The sequence below is a fragment of the Gymnoscopelus microlampas genome (assembly GCF_963454915.1).
Source record: "Gymnoscopelus microlampas genome assembly, chromosome: 9".
Taxonomy (NCBI): Eukaryota; Metazoa; Chordata; class Actinopteri; order Myctophiformes; family Myctophidae; genus Gymnoscopelus; species Gymnoscopelus microlampas.
This window is the reverse complement of record NC_139946.1, coordinates 32,944,530-32,962,029: the sequence shown is the minus strand read 5'-3', so window position 1 is coordinate 32,962,029 and position 17,500 is coordinate 32,944,530. Positions and strand designations below refer to the sequence as shown.

General features: G+C 43.0%; 2 protein-coding genes across 2 annotated transcripts in view; one reads left to right on the top strand and one right to left on the bottom strand.

Moving 5' to 3' along the window:
- The window catches only part of hmcn1 (hemicentin 1), a 191,236-nt gene extending 185,191 nt beyond the window's left edge, over positions 1-6,045 (bottom strand). The window contains exon 1 of the mRNA XM_084066545.1: positions 5,544-6,045. Coding sequence (XP_083922671.1) covers positions 5,544-5,817 — 274 coding nt within the window. The 5' untranslated portion in view covers positions 5,818-6,045. The remainder of the gene's footprint in view (positions 1-5,543) is intronic.
- A 6,317-nt stretch (positions 6,046-12,362) lies between these two features.
- LOC311051512 (signal recognition particle subunit SRP68-like) lies at positions 12,363-14,180 on the top strand (the record flags this gene model as incomplete). Its single annotated transcript, XM_084066090.1, has 1 exon — positions 12,363-14,180. One exon carries the CDS (start codon positions 12,363-12,365, stop codon positions 14,178-14,180), a length of 1,818 nt encoding a protein of 605 aa, XP_083922216.1.
- Positions 14,181-17,500: the final 3,320 nt, after the last annotated feature.

Sequence of the window (17,500 nt, the reverse complement as noted above, 5' to 3'; positions counted from 1 at the left end):
CCGGAAAATGTATTTTCTGTTTATTAAAGAGCTGGAGAGATGGGGAGACTCCTGTTACTGAACAAACACTCTATAGCAATGATTACTATCAGAATATAGTGCTTTAACCTTTTAACAAAATACTTTTTGTTTTAACCAAAAAATATCACTTACCCTACCTTTAAATGTCAGATTTTTTTTAAGTATAGAGCATATGTCAATACAATCAGGAAAAGACAACACTTTTGCCATAACACAATATTACAATATTACAATATCCATTATCTTGGACGATATCTAGTCTCATGATACCGATATAATATCAATATATTGCCCAGCTCTACAGCCAATTATCTTCCTATTACCAAAATGCCAATGGCCGCAATCCATAATTAACCTTGGAATCTCTATTAGCTCTTGGCCACAAAGGTGCTGAAGCCAAACCTGAACTCAGAATGCATAAATGTTAAGTGTTCCTCAAGCAGCCCACAGGTATGCACAGGCAACCAAGATGAAAGCTGGGCGGGACCCCCGTGTACTGACTACAAAGCCAAACAGAGTCTAAAACTATTGCTCTCTCAAGTCGCCACAGGGCATGTTAGAAGATGCACAAACAGTCCTAAAAATTAAAGGCCATTTTAATATTCCAGGGCGGGTCATTTGGGAAGATGAAACGCTTAGAGGTCCACTGTAGACCGACACGCTCCCGTCTTCATCTGATCCTCCAAAAAAAGATCCCTTTTTTGGGACATTCCTGCCTAATAGCATCATTATTGACTGTGTCCAGTTAAACGCAGGCCCCTTGTAATCTCGCACGGGTGGGGCAGTTCAGACAAAAACCTCCCGTCTAAAAAGTGGTGTAAAACAAAGGGAGATGGGGCAGGGGGGAAGAGCGCTGAACGTTACAGAGGGATTTCCGAGCTGAGCACCTTTGATCACGGGGCGGGGGTCAGAGGCCGTCCCATCATCAGCGGACATCATTCCACGCCCAGGTCCTTCTAACTACAGACTAGGGCCACAAAGGGAATAGCTTATCTAGGCATCACCACGGTGGAAATTATCTCAGACGCATACTGTACATAGTAAAATCCTGACTATTCTTTAACTCTGAGAGTGTAAAAAAGGGTGTGTTAAGAGTACCTTTTTTACTGTGTATGGCTGAATCAATGGCCAAATAATGAAAGAAATGCAAACCAATGCTACGTTGTTGGTTCATTTAATTTAGAGAATGTCCTTGTTTAGAATAGATGGTCATTCTAACGTTAACGGTCAATTAGTAAGTCAGACCATTAGTAGGTCAAAAACAAACACAAAGATGTTTGTATTTTCTTGTATTCTTACACTGGGTATTGCTATGGTTATTCCCTTTAATATCTATTGGGCAGGATTATTCATTATAGGCTACATACATTCATGCAGGGAGTAATTCAAGAATTTGGTTTATATTTTCTTATGTGTGGTTATATCAGTGTGTACGTGTGTGCGCACATGTATGTGGGCTTGCACATATCTGTGTGCAGCATTCTAGCGCCCCCACTAACTTGAGGCACTGTGTTCTGACCCATGTCAACCTCAACCAATAAAACATGCACACAGGACACACACACAGGACACACACTCCCTCTGACGGCAAAACATTGTTTATGAGGGACAACATGTGTGTGTATCAGGACTTCAGCATTGTAATGTGGATGTGACGCATTGTGAGCTTATAGATCTGCAGTTTGCGACGCGGTCATACAACAAAGTATAATTTGGGTTTAAGTGAAGAGGTGGCTGAGGGTGCCTCCTAGTCACTATAGAAACTGATTGGGGGGTGGGCAAAAACACCTTATACCGAAGACACTGATGACATATCCTGGAATTGCTTGTTGCTTGCTTGTTTGGCAATTATAGGCAAAGATTTTCAAATAATTTCAAAACTTTTCTAATAATTTAAACAAATTTTCCGGATTTTCAAGAACACTGGAAATGTACAGCGCTTGCTATGAAATAGAATAAATAACAATAGGAAGTCTGTCTCTGATAACTTGTCAGTGGGTCAGAGAAATGGGTCACAAGCTGTCTGGTGATATTGTTGATGAAAACTGTTCTCTTCAGAACAGCTTTGAAGGAAAGCTGGTTATATTCACAAATATTAGGTGGCTTGACCATATGATTACACTGACTCAGCGGTAAACTAATTGATTTTGATATAATTCAAAGATGGATTTTGCCTCACATCTACCTTCAAAAGTACAATAGAGATCTGAAACAGGACAAATAATCTCTGATGCAAGCCTGCCGTAATACTGTCTCTGTTTCAGTGATTCTAGGGCTAAACAACCACAACCCCTGGGCCTCAGTAAAATGACTTGTGAAGTATCCTCTTGCTTTCTTTCTTTCTCTCTCTGCAGGATGGAGAAAAGGGGGGAGATTTCCTGCGTGTTCTTCCCACACAAGCCTGACCCCAATATCCAGGCTTCCTCCTGACACTCTCGCCTCACACGCACACATCACGCATACATCCGCACGCACACACACACACACATACTCCAAACACATGCACACACGTGTTGCATGTGCGAGCTCTCACACACACAAACACACACATTCTTCCTTGTACAGGCACACACACTAAAGGTTTTACTGACAGACACACACAGACAGACACAAACTGTACAAACACACACACACACACACACGCGCGCGCGCGCGCACGCACACACACACGCGCGCACTCACACGCGCACTCACACACTCTCACACACGCACGCACGCACACACACGCACACACGCACACACGCGCACGCACACACACACACACACACACACACACACACACACACACACACACACACACACACACACTACTGTGTTTACAGTGTCAAATTGCAGTGTAAATAGCGGGGGGCTCTGGTGTTCAATTCAAAGGCAGCCAAATCAAACAGGGGACCCAGCGTTATCACTCTGGGTCGAACGGAAAACAGAGAAAATGGACACATCTCAAACTGAACAAGCCCCAAATAAAAACCCTTACAAGAACAAAGCTGACTCTCTTCAAGGATCAGGATGGAGAGGGAGAGAGAGTTAGAGAGAGGCAAAGCGACATCGGGGGAACGTTTGGGCTACTCCAAACTCTCAGTGTGCTTTTCTAATCATTTCTCTGTCCCCCTGGGGGGTTTGGAGAAACACATTCTGACATCCTCGTAAACATTTAAAGGCACAAGTTACTGGGGCAGGGGATGTCACTTGGCACCAAACAGACAAATACACAAGCAAGGATTTGTGCCGAGAAGTCCACAAGCTTCCGTGTTGTAAGGAGATCCTACCGGCCCTATTAATTAAGACCTGAGGCCGATTCTACAAATGCCTTCTAAATCAGTAGTTCTCACACTTTCAAGATTTTTCAAAACATTTTAAAAATAGCACATCTACAAGCTTTCAGTGCGGCACTAAGTGATGCACTGTGAGCTGGTATACCTCTATTTTTGTACAGCCAACGCTAAAATCTAAAATTGCACGGATGCTTTCCCGGTTTTAATGGGTTAATGAGCATACTGTTTCTAACAAGTGAGGGTGCAGAAGAAGCACAGTTCTGTATGAAGGATTAAAAACCTTCAACATTGGATACAGGTCAACTATTACTGCCTGTTATTCTATTCTGTTCATTACACATCTTTCATCATTTTTATTACTTCATCCTCAAATGCACGCAATTATGGATTCATGGTTTGTTACATATATGTCTACTTGTCTATACTCATAGTATACTGAGAGCATAATTCTGACTTGAACATGTCTATTATTGTTGGCACAGGGACAGAGACTTGAAGCCATGATTGAGGAATTCTTTAGATTTTCTGACATGCTGAAATGTAGCAGAGGAGAGCACACATCTGGAATAGGGATCTCTCCCGTCTCCAGACCCCGCTCCTCTCTATCCATATCTATAGTATCTATCTGTCTCCTCTGCACGTCTGCCTGTTTCTGCTATACCTGTCTGTCAAAAAGTCCTCTGATTCCTCTAGCTCTAGCAGCCGCAGCAGCATGATGCAATGGGTTAAGAGAGTGTGCTTTTCACCTCCTTTTTTTCATGTATTTAGAAATTAGAAGGCCATGCATACAGTATGCATGCAGCATCCCATGGCGCCCCACCATATAGCGCACTGTTTCCCAAGCAGTGGGTCGGGACCCACTTATGTGTCGCGGACACATTTTTATGGGTCACAAGTAAATGTCAAAACCTTTTTTTTTATAATCCCCAAAAAATGAAAAAGCTGTCATGAATGAAAAAAACTACAAGGATTTTTCTAAAACATTTCATAAATAAATAAAATAAAATAAAACAATCTAAGAAATTCCATACATTTTAAAACAAATGTTTAAGTAGTGAAAATAGCAGATCGGCTATTTTCACTAGTTTGGGTCCTGGGCAATCTGATTTCTCTTTTGGGTCTTGAGCTAAAAAGTTTGGCAACCACTGATACATCGCATCCCTCGTTGTTGCCGAATGAGGCTCTTCGCTGACGTACAACTTCCACTTAACACTTCAACTTCAGCACACAAACGCCAGGCCATGACAGCAGCTTTGTTTGCGTTTTGACTAAAGGTGCAAGGTTCTCCTCCTTCCCATCATCGTATTGTAATTACAGACTCACATGCATCATGACGTTTCCCCTGCTGCTGCTGCCCATTCGGAAATCTAACCCCTGCTGTAACTGGCGTATCTTTTTTTACCCACAGTCCTAAATTGCTTTGAAACAGACCGAGGCGGTGATGCATTTACTTGGGTTTTAGCTGTTCCGAATTAAAGAGCAGCACCTAAAACGTGTGATGATAATCATAAGGCTGCAGAACACCGAGGAGCACCAAGCCACACACACTAACTCAATCGGAATGCTAATGATAGTGACCGCCGGGCAGAACATCTGCGTGCGGAGACAATACATCCCCGGAGTCCCCTCTCTGGAGGTGCGAGGAACATTAAGTCTGAGCAAACTATTAGATTTCTCACATCACATTTCTGTGTGACTTTATGCGCCCTGATCTCAGAGCGTGTGAACCGTACTGTGCCCAAATAAACTGAAAGGGCTGCACGAACTGCGAAACAATTCTTTGTTTGTTTTGCAATTAAATGAAGGAATTCAATGAAGGAATAACTGGCGTGTCTTTTATAGCGCAGTGGTTCTCAAACGTTTTCATGACGGACCCCCAAATTGACACTTATTAGCAGTGAGTGCTTTCTAGAGTTTTCAACCATTTTAATTTCGAGGACCCCCAGTTTGACATGCATTAGGCGGCGGACCCCCATTTAATTGCATTTGTATCTCTGGGACCCCAATTTATACTAAAGTAAAACCAATTTACCAAATTAACCCCTCTGAGTTACAGACTTATAAGGGACCGGGTCCATTTGGTTCCTAACTATCTATCATTTAGCTGGGGACCCCCTGGAACTCCCACAAGGACCCCTGGGGGGTCCCCGGACCCCACTTTGAGAACCACTGTTTCAACACACCGAGCCGTTCAGTGGTGGTGGTGACATAACATTCAATACATGGTCATTTCATTCAGTGCTTTACCTGGGTCGTGGAAGGGCACCAGGGCGAAGTTATACAGGGGTCTCTTGGGTCTGCTCAGGGACGTCTCCAGGATCTTGGACGCGCCCTCGATGACCTGGACCAGGTCGTCGTACATGGAGCCGGTCACATCGAAGACGAACGCCAAGGTGGATGCCCCCTCCGGGATCTCTTCTGTCGTGCCCTCGGTGTTCCCAGCTGTGTCTTGTTGCCCGGTGGAAAACGCCACTAAAAGAAGTACCTGCACGATGGACAGCCATGCAACGCTGGTGTCCATTTTCAGACCCAACTGGTCTTTTCAAACTAAGTTCTGGGTTATCTTCTCTTTCTCTCTCACTAATTGGATCCTCAGCGTGAATTTCGAGATAAAGACATTAAGGCTGTCAAAAATGCACTCAAACGAAATAAAATAAAAAAGAAATGCAAAAGAGCTGCATATAAGACAAGACGAGAGTAAAAGGGAAAACACAAAAGGAACTCCCTCGTTGATGCTGCTTTTTGTGCGCTTTCGAGCTGCAGATTATATGCGCTCGACTTCAGACTCTCTGCTCTGCTCCGTAGAACTTCAGAGGTCTCTCTCCAAGGCTCGTTAGCAGTTCTTCTGAGCTGGTCTCTTGTTCAGCTCTCCCCTCTGTGATACACACACAGACCACTTGGGTGCCGGGCAGAAGAAAGGATCTAACCACTGGCTCCATGCAGAAAAGCAGGGCTCTGATTGGACGAAAAGTTTGGAGGCACCACGATGGACCGCGTGCGTAATAGACTCATAGGCTGTCCGGCAGAAACCAGCTAACTCCATTTTGATGCTTTTGCATTTTTTTCCCCCCCATAAATTAGGGCAATTGAACACCGTTTACGTCTGTGTGTTGGTAAAACAAATATTGAACCAATGAAAAGCATTAAAAAGCGCTTCTGACAAAACCAGCTAACTCCATTGGATCCTCAAACTTTCTGCTAAGCCAGCTAATTCTGGAGTTAGCTGGTTTTGATGACTCCAGGCTCCACCCCCTTTTGACCTCCAACCTCATTGTGAGCTTGGAGGTCCATTCAGCTGTTCTTATCAATGATGAACATTGAACAAAACCTCCTAACTCCACTTTTTTTTTTTTTCCTGAAAAATGAAAATTTTGGAGTTAGCTGGTTTCTGCCGGACAGCAGAGATATGATACCATCAGAGATAAAAAAAAAAAATGAATGGCTGCAATACTGATAATTATTTTATTTTTTAAAGATACAGGTTTAAAAAAAGAAAATGTTTTAAACACAAAACCACAAGGATTGTCACTTTGCCAGCACTCAGCAAGTAGCCCTGCGTTCTCATTATAATAGAGCTATAAAAGAATGCAACACCTGGCTGAACCAATTATGTATGATCTAATAACAAATAAAGGGGATATGTTCACACTGGGCTCTATGAAACGAAACAATCCACAATTTTCTTCTGCACTTCCAAAGCAGAATGCATTACATAGTCTGGCCTACAATAGCCTACGCTACAAGCACAGATTTTTTTTTTATTGGCTCTATTTCGCCATCTAGATGTTGTGATGTGATTTCACATCGTACAGGGTATTGGTACACCTAAACCTATACACACACATATTTGCATTAAAGTAATGAGTCAATAAGAATAGAAATTCTTCTCAATATATTACATTGATGGGTTCAGCTCTCCCACAGAAACCAACAACTTAGTGCACAAGACAAGACTCAACCATTTCCTATCCACCTGTTTCCTAGGCTTTTCACTGTGTTCCACTTCCTGTCTTTTGATCCAATGAAATCCAATGAAACCGGTCAGATGACTAATGATATCCAATGAAATCCGACAGGAAGTGGAAAACACACAGCCAAGAAACAGGTGGATAGAATTTTCAGAAATCTAGGCCTCAATCTAATCTTGACCCCCATTTTAATTGCACAACACAAAGCTCCCTCAAAGGGAGGAAACTTTTACGAAGTGAGGTTATCCATAGCAGTGAGAGTGACGTTTAGGGAAATTATAAGAAACAAATGCTGCAACATCCCAAACTGGGAAATGCTACTACTTTCATATTTGATGTAGCTATTGCATTGAACCTAAATAATCTGTGAGATGTTTCGGTCCGTAGCACATTTTTAACTGTCAAATATATGTGAAAGAGAGAAAACAGCAGCCGCACTCAAACACTGTGCACATATATATCTAAGAGTTTTATGACTGTCAAAATGGTAACATTAACAAAATCTGTTGATATCTTCTAGTGTTTGCATCGGTAAAAAACCTGGGGGAAAAAAAACAATGTTTATTGTCATTGATAATGTTTAACAATGGCTAAATGAGAATAATTTGAGAATAGTTTGCTTATTGCAAAGTATTGACACAATTTGACAGGTGGACAATGTATGAACCTACTGAATTTCAGTGTTGAAATTTGTGAAATACAGTGCATCTGCACTCTTCAACAGATATTAATACTTTAATATCTCCATTAAAGGAGCACTTCACCCATTTTCAACCTATCTTCATATAATTGGTCCTCACTAATGCTCATTATAAGATGGTACCATTTCTGTCTACTCACTAGACGACTAGAGGCCCCTTTTCCACCAAAAATAACTTTGGTTTCTAGAACTGGTCCCGTTCTAGATTCTTGGAACCATGGTGCTTTCACGGAAGCGGCCGCAAACCACCTTGTGTTTCCACCAGTTTTAAGCACCAGTTTTAGGTGCCCGCCTGTGTGGAGCAGGAGTCCCCAGTTGCCCCAGGTTTGATTCCAGGCCTGCAGCAATGTGTTGAATAATATCGGTCAAACTGTTCATTTCACGGGGGAAATTGAATTGACAATGGCAGATACAGTTTCCCTTCTCTTTTCTTTTTTGAATGATGATTTTTTCGCTTGCTTTTGCCATTGTTTGTATCGTATCTGCATCTTCCAACCTGTAGAATAGTGACACGCCCACTTTGGTTCCCAGTTCAGGGCAAGAAAAAAAGTATATTTTGGTTCCAGTTCTGGGTCAACTTTTAGGGTTCTGAACCAATTCACCGTATTATAATGAGTATAGTGAGGACCAATTATATGAAGAAAGGTTGAAAATGGGTGAAGCTGTCCTTTAACATAAGGAAAATTCTCAGAGATAATTCTGAGTGCAAGAATTCTGAGAGTAAGGGGCCATTATTAGACACTCGCATTGCAGGTTGTAGCTGCCATCATGTTTAAAAGTTCATATTATTATAAATAAGTGAATAAGTTAAGAATTCATAATGTTTTTGGTCAATTCATGTTTTTTGGATTGTTCTCTTTGCCTTTGCTGTGTATTTGAGTTGCTTTGAAGTCTAGGGTCACACTGACCTGGCAGCTGAGTCAGATCAGTCAATCAAGCGATCAGCAAGGGTGGTTTAGATTTTGGTTAATTACCAGAGGCAGAGCATTCATTCTGCTCTGACCAGTAGTCCGGGCGTTTCGGGCAAAAATCGTGCACTTTACGATACAAGCATGAAATTTGGCACACAGCTAGGGCATGCCATAAGGAACATTTTTGGCTATAGGGCCATCTCAGATTTGTCCTGTGGTAACCATGGCAGCCATTTTCCAAAATGGCCTCCATATGCTGTTATTTTACCAATAACTCAGGTTCTAGACCACGTAGTATCTTGATTCTGGTGACTAATCCTAAATTTTCAAGTATGAGGAATACAGTGGTACTATTTCGATTTGTCCTGTGGTAACCATGGCAGCCATTTTTCAAAATGGCCGCCACCTGCTGTCATTTTACCAATAACTCAGGTGCTAGACCACCTATGACTCTGGTGACTAATCCTACATTTTCAAGGATGAGGAATACAGTGGTACTATTTACAACATGCTAGTAACTACCTAACTACAGTACATGAGGAGGCTGATACTCGCATCATATTACACCTAGAAGATGCTGTGAAGGAAGGGTATAGCATGGTGACAATATCCACAGTAGACACGGATGTGCTGGTCCTGGCAGTAACGGCAGCCCAACGCCTCCACTTGACTGAGCTGTTGGTTGCTTTTGGAACTGGGAAAAGTTTCCGTAACTTAGCAGCATCGAGATGGGCATTAGGCCCAGATCGATGCTTAGCCTTACCCATGTTCCATGCCTTTACTGGATGTGACACAGTGTCATCTTTTGGAGGTAGAGGCAAGAAGACGGCATGGGAGACCTGGAAAACCTATAGTGACGTCACAAGTGCCTTCAGTTCCTTAGGTGCCACCCCAGACAAAATAGATGACTGGATGGAGCCTCTGGAGCGATTTTTGGTACTGCTCTATGACCGCACTAGCGGCCAGGCATCAGTGAATCAGACACGGAAGCAGCTATTCACCCAGAAGGGCAGAACAATTGATGGATTCCCCCCAACACGAGCTGCACTGATGCAACATACAAAGAGGGCAGCCTACCAAGCTGGCCACTGCTGGGGACAGGCGATGGTTGCAGCCCCTGAACTCCCATCCCCAGGTGAATGGGGGTGGAAGAGGAAGGAGACAGGTGAATACAAATAATTTAATCCACTTCTTTACACTTGTAAACCTGTGATCTGACAATAAAGCTGATTCTGATTTTGACAGGTGGATGGGAAGTGCACTGGACCACACTGCCAGAAGCGAGCCTGGCCTGTCAGGAACTCCTCCACTGTGGTTGCAAAAAGGAATGCAGTGGACACTGCAGATGTGTTAAGGCAGCACTTCAGTGTACTGCCCTTTGCTACTGTGGTGGACTGTGCAGCTAGAAAGGCAGAGAGTACTCTGCCTTTGTTGAAAATAATTATGCAAAACTAATAAAAGAAACAGTGAAGTATACTGCATTCTTGACTCTCACGTGTCACAGTTTGAAAACATGTACAGTACTACATTATTACATATTTTGATGGGTTTACTAGTATTCAATTAACTGAATGCCAGATATATGTAGTTAGGTAGTTACTAGCATGTTGTAAATAGTACCACTGTATTCCTCATCCTTGAAAATGTAGGATTAGAGTTATTGGTAAAATGACAGCAGGTGGCGGCCATTTTGAAAAATGGCTGCCATGGTTACCACAGGGCAAATCGGAATAGTACCCCTGTATTCCTCATCCTTGAAAATGTAGGATTAGTCACCAGAATCAAGATCCTAGGTGATCTAGAACCTGAGTTATTGGTAAAATAACAGCATATGGAGGCCATTTTGGAAAATGGCTGCCATGGTTACCACAGGACAAATCTGCGATGGCCCTATAGCCAAAAATGTTCCTTATGGCATGCCCTAACTGTGTGCCAAATTTCATTCTTGTATCGTGAAGTGCACGATTCCATCAAAATATGGCCCGAAACGCCCGGACTACAGCACTAGAGAGCATGCAGCAAGCAGCAAACAGAGAATTTCAAGTGTTGTTGGTGGTACTGTTTAAAGAAGAGATTATAAGTTAAAAGATTTAAGTTAAGATACAAGAAGAAGAGCTGTTTAAGTTTACAGTGTAAAGAATGACCTCAAGATTGTTTCCCCCATTTAATTTGATGCGGCCAATGAGGTAATTCATTGTTGCCAGTGTATTTGTTTGTATGGTTTTGTATGTTTTGTTTGTTTGTTGAGAAATGTGATACCGAATTAATGTATGCTGTATTATGTTTATTTATTCAGTTCTCACGGCATTTAATAAATGTATGTAAAAGAAAAGAACGCCTTGTGATCGTGTATGTCAACTGGAGGGAAGCTACACAGGTAAAAATGTTACTATATAGATCTGAAAAAATAAAGGCAAACGAAAGGAAGATCTCACGTATAGACCCACAGGCTGGCTCTGGCCACATGAACATTTTTGTTTATAGCGGGCCTTTAACAAAAACATTACAAGAAGCAGTTCACATATCTCGGCACTGGAAGGCGCTAGTCTACCACTTATAATTCTCCACTTTTGTTCAATGCATGCCATGGTTTGGCTTGCTGCACTTGGGAGTCACTGAATTGTCATGTGGCTAAATCATTTTGAATAAGAGCATTTGAACCAGTTAAAGGTCTAGTAAAATGCTTGATAAAAATGGCTAGTGAACAAAAATGAGATCTACAAGCTCAAAACTCATTATGATGAGACGCATGGGTTTTGTTTAAAGGTATTATCCAATGGCATCATTACCATAAAAGCATTGGGTTTCAAATGAATTTAAGCTGAAAACAAAACAAGGGTGGACATGCATGAAATGGAAACTCTCATGGAAACATTCAAATAAGCATCCAAATCATTCCAACCAAGATGCATTTTAAATGATGTAAGAAAACCTTGCTTGCGAGCATTTTGCATGGCAAACAAATGGGAGTGACACGGCGTATAGGAAACTAAGGTGATGCCCTTTGGGAACATATTCCCCCCAGGTTATGCAATACCCGACACGTTGTACCCGTTGTCAGAGTACTTGGATGGAACGTATGGCAATCCGGTTATGAAATATCCATTGTAGTACTTGGTGCAGTACCCCTAACCCAGTTTATAAAGTCAGTATCTCCATATATGGGGATAATATTTGTGACATGACATCAGGGATCTCCATAATATGATGTTTGCAGGTTTATAGATATTTTTGTAAATATCAATCTTATATTAAAATTGGCTTAAGGGAGGATGGGCGGGCGTGCATATGGCCACACTCTCTTCCTCAGCCATAATAATGCAAATATGCATGCCGAAGTCGATCGACTGGACGGATTTGCGGAATTTATAGAAGTATGATGTCATTTGACGACGGTGTGACATAACGGATGTCAAAGATTTACATCACAAAAACATGCTGTCTGCTCTTTAATTTAAGTTAGAAACTGACTAGCTACTCCTGGAGAATGGCTGCGGAAAAGCAGAATGAGACTAAATTGGTCACATTGAATGAGAATAATTGCCTTGGACTGGAAATTCTGCAGATTATCAAGGATTCCCAGCAGCAACATGGTCTCAGGCATGGGGACTACCAGAGATACAGAAGATACTGCTCACGCAGACTACGTCGTCTGCGCAAAACAATGGACTTCAAAATGGGCAATAGACACAAGTTCTCTGAGAAGACAATGACTAATGAGATGCTTTCTGACAGTAGGTACCTACTACGTGTTCTTATGGAAGCAGAGCGGGCATGGGGTTATGCCACGGAGCTGAAGCAGGAAGCCATTACAGAACCCCGTAAGCGCTTCCACTCACTGGCGCGGTTGCGTAAGGCTGCCAAACACGGTGAGAGGCTCGAAAAGCTCTGTGAGAGTCCCTGTGTTGATGCCAGGACCAAGCTGGAGGCACAGGCCTACACTGCCTACCTCACTGGCATGGTGGAATTTGAGCTGCAGCAGTGGAAGCCTGCCATAGAGGCCTTCAACAAGTGCAAGACCATCTATGATAAACTAGCTAGCGCGTTTACTGAGGAGCTGGCAACGCTGTATCATCAGCGTGTCGAGGAAATCTCACCCAACATTCGCTACTGTGCATATATCATCGGTGACCAGAATGCCATGAATGAGCTGATGAAAATGAGACTGACTGGGGGCGGTGGAGGCTTTATGGCTGAGAAACTAGAAGCTCTGATCACCCAGATGAGAGCCAAGCAGGCGGCCACCATGAGCGAGGTAGAATGGAGGGAGCGCTCAGTGCCTGTAAAGATTGAAAAGGTCCGCATCTTCCTCCTGGGCCTAGCAGACAATGAGGCTGCCATTGCTCAGGCAACGAATGAAGAGACCAAAGAGCACCTGTATGAGACACTGTTGTCTGAGTGCAGAGACACCATCCAGGCTGTGAGAGAGGAGCTCAAGGCCGAGGCGAAGCAGGGCGAGAGGGGTCCTGATCCACACAGTGGCAAGGTATCCAACCTGCAGTTCCTCCACAGCTACTTGACCTTCATCAAGCTCTGTACTGTGGTGAAGAGAAATGAGAACATGGCCAACACTCTGCAGGTTAAACTGAAGGAGCCCCAAGTAGCTAATGACAATAAGAGGGGCCCTCGCCCCCAGGACCTCATCCGTCTGTATGACATTATCCTGCTGAGTCTAGCTGAGCTGTTGACCCTGCCGGGTGTGGAGGAAGACAGCACCTTTCAGAGTGAGGTGGCCCTTAAGATACTGGTCTATAAGGCCTACAGGTGTTTCTGCATAGCCCAGTCATATGTGGTGGTGAAGAAGTGGAGTGAGGCTCTGATGTTGTATGAGAGAGTCCTGAAATATGCTAGAGAGATTCAATCCAAGGCCATGAGCTTCAACAACAGTCTAAAGGATTTTCCTGATGTTCAGGAACTCATTGCTAACGTCAGTGCTGAAAAATATTCACTTCAGGCTGCTGCCATTTTAGACATTGACGTGACTGCTGAGGTCCCATCCAAGGAACAGATGAAAGACAACAAGCCCCTCAGTGAAAGCTTGGAGACCTTCAACCTCAACAATATTTTTGTGGGCAAGCAGGCCAATCTGGTCCACTTCCCTCCTGACTTCCAGCCAATCCCCTGCATGCCCCTGTTCTTTGACCTTGCCCTCAAACATTTGACATTCCCACCCATGAATGACATAGTGAAACAGAAGGGCGAGGATGACAAGGTGGAGCAGAAAGGTAAGGAAGACAAGGTGGAACAGAAGGGCCAGGGCGGTCTGACTGGCTACATCAAGGGCATCTTCGGTTTTGGCAACTAAATTGAGCCCCAGGCTTTGTAGAGGATTCTGGAAGAGGGCCTTTCAACTTCAAGCCCTCTTCTAAAATGGGTAAAAATACATTCTGCTATGCTACCACCAAAATGTGGAATGACCAACCAAAATACATAACAGATCTCGACTCTAAAAAAACAACCTAAAATAATTCCTGTCCTTAAAATACATGTGAACATAGTTTAACTCCTTGAACACCTTGATAGTAGAATCCTCTGCCCCCCGTCCCCACCCCTCCTTTCTCTGTAAATATACCTTATGATTCTACTGCAGCTTTATTCCAATGTTTTTGTATTGTATTTGTATTGTAGTATGTGTATTATATGTATTACTGATGAATTGAGTAAAATGGACCACAATGAAAACAAGCTCCCTTGGGCTTTTTGTGCTATCCTTTTTGCATAATCTTTGACTGCACTACCTGTACTGTTAACAATCATGTTAATAAAGTATTCAATCCAGGGACATGTTGGCCACTGGGAAATTTGGGCCAATTCCAGAAAGGCCTCTCCATTCCAGGCCGACCAGGTCGGCCGTTTAAAAAAAAAGCGGCCAAAATTAAGTAAATCTGGTGCGCGGCCGTGCACCTTACGGGCCTCTCTATCTGAGATTCCCAGGCTGAATTAGGGCCCAGCACGTCCCTGATTCAATCAATCAATCAAAGTATGTATCATGTATCATGTTCTTCCTACACCAAAAATAACAAAATTGTGGAAGTGTGTGTGTGGTGGAGTCACCGTTACTGGTGGAATGTGTGCACCAGCACCAGTCAATATGCAAAACAGGAAAAAAATAGAATTGTAAACAAGGAGAGGTACAGACTAGTATATCTCCACTGTATAAAGCTACAGTGTGCATGCACCCGAACACACACACACACGCGCACGCACGCGCGTGCGCACACACACACACACACACACACACACACACACACACACACACACACACACACACACACAATTAACATCATAGATGACGACTGATAGACTGGCCCACCTGGAGTTCAACCTGGCCTGGTGGAGATATGCGTTCCACAGAGTGCATGAACTCGACCAAGTTACATGCATTTATCATGGAATGTATCATACAGAAACCTGTATACATCCAAGGGTATATATTCAACACTGTAAGCGACTTTTCTTTATTTCTTGTTTAATGTAGCCTATGCAACAACATTTGCACTCTGCTCCTAAGAAAAGACATGGATTGATGCCTACATTGGTGCACATAATGAAGCTAACGAGTACGACCCAACAGGTTCGTTTTAAAATGGCACACACATCCACCTTATGTCATACCCTGCAGCTTCACGGTCCGGGTACTAAAGTATAATTGTCTGCTCTCGTGCTCTAACGCATTCACCTGATAGTTATGCAGATTTAAAGCAAAGAAGGCTAACGCTAGCTACGTTATTGTTTACATTTAGGCTACTTTGAGTCGTTCTGTGGTGTGTGGAAAATGCTTACACTAAACTCATTGTAGTATCTTTCTATAATATATGATAAGAGTTTTGTCTTCTTTATTATACTCATATTAGCCTACTGTAGGCCAAGCCGTGCAGAGCATGCATCTCAGCAACCCTCAAATGATTATGAGTTATTGACTGCGCTCCTGCAGCATGCCTTTAAAAAATAATGAAGGTCTGTGTGCTGACCTTTATTTTTATTATTTATTATTCACTCACTCACTCACTCACTCACTCACTCACTCACTCACTCACTCACTCACTCTCACACACACACACACACACACACACACACACACACACACACACACACACACACACACACACACACACACACACACACACACACACACACACACACACACACACACACACACACACAGACACACACTTAATATTCATTATTTTCGTTTGTTAATAGCATCCCCATTATTTGCTAAGGTAGGCTATAGCAACTACTGTCATAATCATTAAATGGGGTGTAATTACTGTAGAATAGAACAACATATTTGCATATAGTGTAATGTCACTGAATGAGGGCAATAGAGTCCTCAATGCACTTCTGCTCAAATGATGTTTTTTTGGTAATAAATATACACACAAAAATGCACACAAACACTTTTGTACGTGGATCACCATTGTGTTTGTGTCTCTGTTTAGCATAAACCTCTCACTTTACTTTTAAGAAAACAGATCTAAGTCAATTGTACAAGTCTACAAGAACCCTACTCCGTTCCGATTTATCATAAATACATTTAGAAGAAAACATCACTTCATATCCTTTCATGTCTTTCCCCATTGGAGGCTGGAACACTTGGTTGCCCGGGGTTGGCTGCAGTCTTGGGTGTGTCGGATGCAGGCAGGGACTGGTGGCTTGGCAGGTGTACACAGGACTGGAGTGGTTGGCTTACTGAGCTACCAAACATGTCCAAACCAAACAAACAAATTGATGCAGATGTTAGAGTTACATAACCTCCTCTATACTGTTACAAAACTAACTGTAAGGCACATCCTGAACCCAAATGAACTGACAACCAAAGAAGCACTTCACTTAACCACTTAAACCTTTAGATTACTGGGGTCCCCTAGGGCTCTATAGTTAGTTCGCAACTTTTTTCCCTCTGCACCAACTTTCTTTGTAGAAAATAGGTCATCTACAAGATCACAATACAATACGCTGTGACGCATTGTGAGCTTACAGATCTGTCATTTTCGACAAATGTTCGCCCCAAGAATAGGGACGCTAGGGTTCATGAGGTTAAGAGTGTATTATATCTGCAAGTTCAATGAAGTGGTATCTCGACAACTCTGGCAAATTCAAAAGAATGAAAGATATGGATGTGGCTGCCACTAGTCAAATCCATATAAAGCTAAACAGAGGCATCCTAAAAAACTGTTTTTAAATAGACTAGAGGGTGGCAAAAAGTTAGCCTGGGATCCAGCCTGATTCGCTACGTTCGGCGGACTTTTTTCTCTCTCTCCGCTTATCAGTCTGGAATGCACCCCATTGACCCGTTTTGCAGAACTACACTGGAACTACATATGTTACGTTAGGCAACGTCGTTGCTGATTGGATGTTGTTCAAACGAATGACGAATCACACCGATCACACTGTTTTTTTTCGTCCCGCTCCGCACCACAGACCAATCAGAAGCCACGGCCACCGGCACGACTCGAAACGTTCGTCATGTCCCGCCTCCCTTGGAGATAGGAGGCATTCCAGACTGAGAAGCGAAGAGAGAAAAAAAAGTCCGCCGAACGTAGCGAAGCAGGCTGGATACCAGGCTAGCAAAAAGTGACCACTTAAGTCCTATTTTGGGCAGGGGAAAAGTGGTTAATGAGG